Source organism: Cydia splendana, chromosome 5, assembly GCF_910591565.1.
Source record: "Cydia splendana chromosome 5, ilCydSple1.2, whole genome shotgun sequence".
Lineage (NCBI taxonomy): Eukaryota > Metazoa > Arthropoda > Insecta > Lepidoptera > Tortricidae > Cydia > Cydia splendana.
The window spans coordinates 17595953-17599002 of NC_085964.1; the positions used below are offsets into that span (position 1 = coordinate 17595953).

At 51.3% G+C, this 3050-nt stretch overlaps 1 protein-coding gene across 1 annotated transcript; it reads right to left on the minus strand.

The window, feature by feature from the left end:
- Nucleotides 1-235: 235 nt before the first annotated feature.
- On the minus strand, nucleotides 236-2107 carry LOC134790853 (transcription factor Sox-14). Its single transcript, XM_063761825.1, has one exon. The coding sequence runs from the start codon at nucleotides 1949-1951 to the stop codon at nucleotides 857-859; it is 1095 nt and encodes a 364-aa protein (XP_063617895.1). The 5' UTR covers nucleotides 1952-2107; the 3' UTR covers nucleotides 236-856.
- Between the last annotated feature and the right edge of the window lie 943 nt (nucleotides 2108-3050).

The following is a 3050-nucleotide window of genomic DNA, read 5'->3' on the forward strand; positions in this document are numbered from 1 at the left end:
ACCTTCAAGAATAAATAACTTGTATTAATTTCTGGTTTATGGCGTTTTAATAAAAAGATATATATGAGTAAAAAACTCTTTAAATATTTAAAAACAAGCTCGCCCACAAATAACAAGACACGACAAGCAATACTTTGTAATTGTAAACTGCGGTCGAACAAATGCGGTTAAAAACGGCTCGTTTTTACCTGGTCATTACAACATGGGTGGGGGCGGGGAGGAACAAAACAGCATGTCATTTTAACGCGTCGTTTATTGATAACTTCATCTTTTCTTCAATATACTTTTGTGTCCACTGACTATATAACACTCACTGTACATTTTCGTATTACAATATTTTAGTCTTTCGAGGCTTTATAACGTTCGTTTCCATATAACAAATATTTGTACAAAGCACGACGGGAGTACGAGTGGCGTCGTGGCACGGCTTAATCTACCTACGCTTTACGACTAACTCCAACGTTAACTCTAGCCTTTATCACTATATTTACAAATTGTTCAATTTTTTTGGTATTCAATTTACCACAAACACTACATCGTCTCTCAACCTGTCACGCCACCTTCCATCCATCCGCGCATCACATCTTAAAATATTTAACTTAAAACCATGAAAAAATACAATAAATTGTAATATAATACAGGTCATCAACAACATTTAATTGAACTCCCGGCCTCGCCGACGGCGGCCGAGCAACGCGCAACACTAACAGCGTCCTTAAAAACAAATAAATGGACATACCTAGCAGTATGTGCAGTAACGATCACTGTCCGATCCGAACCGATTGGGAACAAAGTCACTGGCGTGCGAGCCCGCTCAGAGCGGCGGGATGTCGATGTCGCACGCGAATGGCGATTCTCAGATGAGCGGCATGGCGCGCTCGTTGGCGGCGGCGTACCGCTGCTCGTCCGGCACGTGGTACATGCTGATGATCTGCGACAGGTCCTGCTGGCCATATTCGCGCTTCATGGTCATCTCGTGGTGGTGTGCGTGGTGGCCGAACTCGCGCTTCAGCTGCGCGGGCTCGTGCGGCACGAACTCTCGCTTCATGCCCGGCGGGCCTGGCGACACGGGCTCCGACTTGGCGGAGGAGCCGCTCGGCGAGTGCGACGCGCACGACGGAGGCAGCGCGTACCCACCCGGCGAGCCGGGGCCCAGCACGTACCCGGACGGCGACGGCGGCTGCGGCAGATACGGCGACCCTTGTCCGCCGCCGTAGTAACCACCGCCGTAACCACCTTGTTGCATTTGAGACACGTCGTATCGCGGGTATCCGTAAGCTTGCTGTTGATATGCGCTCGGATCGTGCATCATGTATCCGTTGGGCATATAACCGTTAGGAGTCATCTGGTACATATCACGCGGCTGTTGCGCCGACGGTGCCGACGCGCGTTGCGCTTCACTAGCCCCTAATAGAGCTCCTCCTCCGAGAGGGTATTTTTCTTGTTTCTTAGCTAACGTCTTCGTCTTCCTTCGCGGTCTATATTTATAATCCGGGTGTTCCTTCATGTGAACGGCGCGAAGTCTCTTCGCCTCGTCGATGAACGGTCTTTTCTCGGATTCCGAGAGATCTTTCCACTGTGCACCGAGACGTTTTGATATTTCCGAATTATGCATTTTTGGATTGTCGGAGGCCATCTTCCTGCGTTGGCCGCGCGACCACACCATGAAAGCGTTCATGGGGCGCTTGACGCGGTCCGAGTTGGAGTTTTTACTGGTGTTGTTGTTGTTATTATGGGGAGTCTGTTGGTGCTGCGGCTGCGGCTGATGGTGCTGCGCGAGCGATTGGTGGTGTTGGTGCTGTAGCGGCTGGTGCTGCGAGAGCGGCTGCTGCTGCGGCAGCATCATGCCGCCGAGCGCGCCCAGCGAGCCGTAGCCGTGCTGCAGCGCGTGGTGCGGCGGCACGGTGGCGTGCAGACTGCCGCCCTTCAAGTCCGTCTCCATCGTCAACATGTCGTCTTCCTGCGGCGCGTACAGCTTGCCGAACTTCGTTCACCTTACACAACGAGAGAACTGTCGGTCGTTCACATGGACTCGCGGCGGGAGCGGCGAGGTGTCTCGCGGTACCGTACGGCGCGAAGGCTACGTGCGTTGTGAGGCGGCTGGCTCCGGGCGGCGGCGGCTGCCCGCGCCCCTGCCCCGCGCGCCCCGCGGCCCCGCCCGGCCCGTCCGCCGTCCAATGGCGCGCCGGAACGCAGCCCCGCCCCGCCCGCACCCTCCCACCCGCGCGGCCTGCATTTTTAATCGCGCGGCGAACGAGGCGAGCGTGCCGCGCCGCTGCCTCATGCAAATCTCAATTTTGTTTGCCGACGGTGTGCGCTGTGCACCCACTTGGCATCCGCTTATGTCGTAAACAAAACGCCGCCATTCTTCATTAATATTGCCTAAGTAGTTTCCAAATAAACTACAGTTTACCTTTACTAAGTTATAGTTATATTCCTAACCTCAAAATCAGCATACGCCGGCGGCTCGGGGGCCACGTTTGCTCAGCTGGCGGGTATTTGCGCTAAGTTCAAGGCCCGCGACAATGCTGCTGGTTTCAATGATGCTCCCTCTTTGTTAAGCCTGCCTCAATTGTCGCTGAACACTATCAATGGGAGATATTATGACACTCTTTTCATAATAAATAGGTCACTAACCGACGAACTACAATTACAAAGTCAGTTAGGTTACTTCGGTAAAAGAACAATTGATTGTTGTTCTTGAAATACATGCTTAATTAAATGAAACGTTTCTTTAAGAAATAAATCTTAGGCATAGTCAAGCTAGCCAAAACATGTGGGGTTTCTACTATGATTGCGTACCTACATATTTTTAGGGTTCCGTACCCAAAGGGTAAAACCTTAGTAATAACTAATATCTTAGTAATAACTAAGACTCCGCTGTCCGTCCGTCCGTCCGTCCGTCCGTCTGTCACCAGGCTGTATCTCGTGATCTGTGATTTCTGTTGCCGCTATAACAACAAATACTAAAAACAGAATAAAATAAAGATTTAAGTGGGGCTCCCATACAACAAACGTGATTTTTGACCGAAGTTAAGTAACGTCGGGCG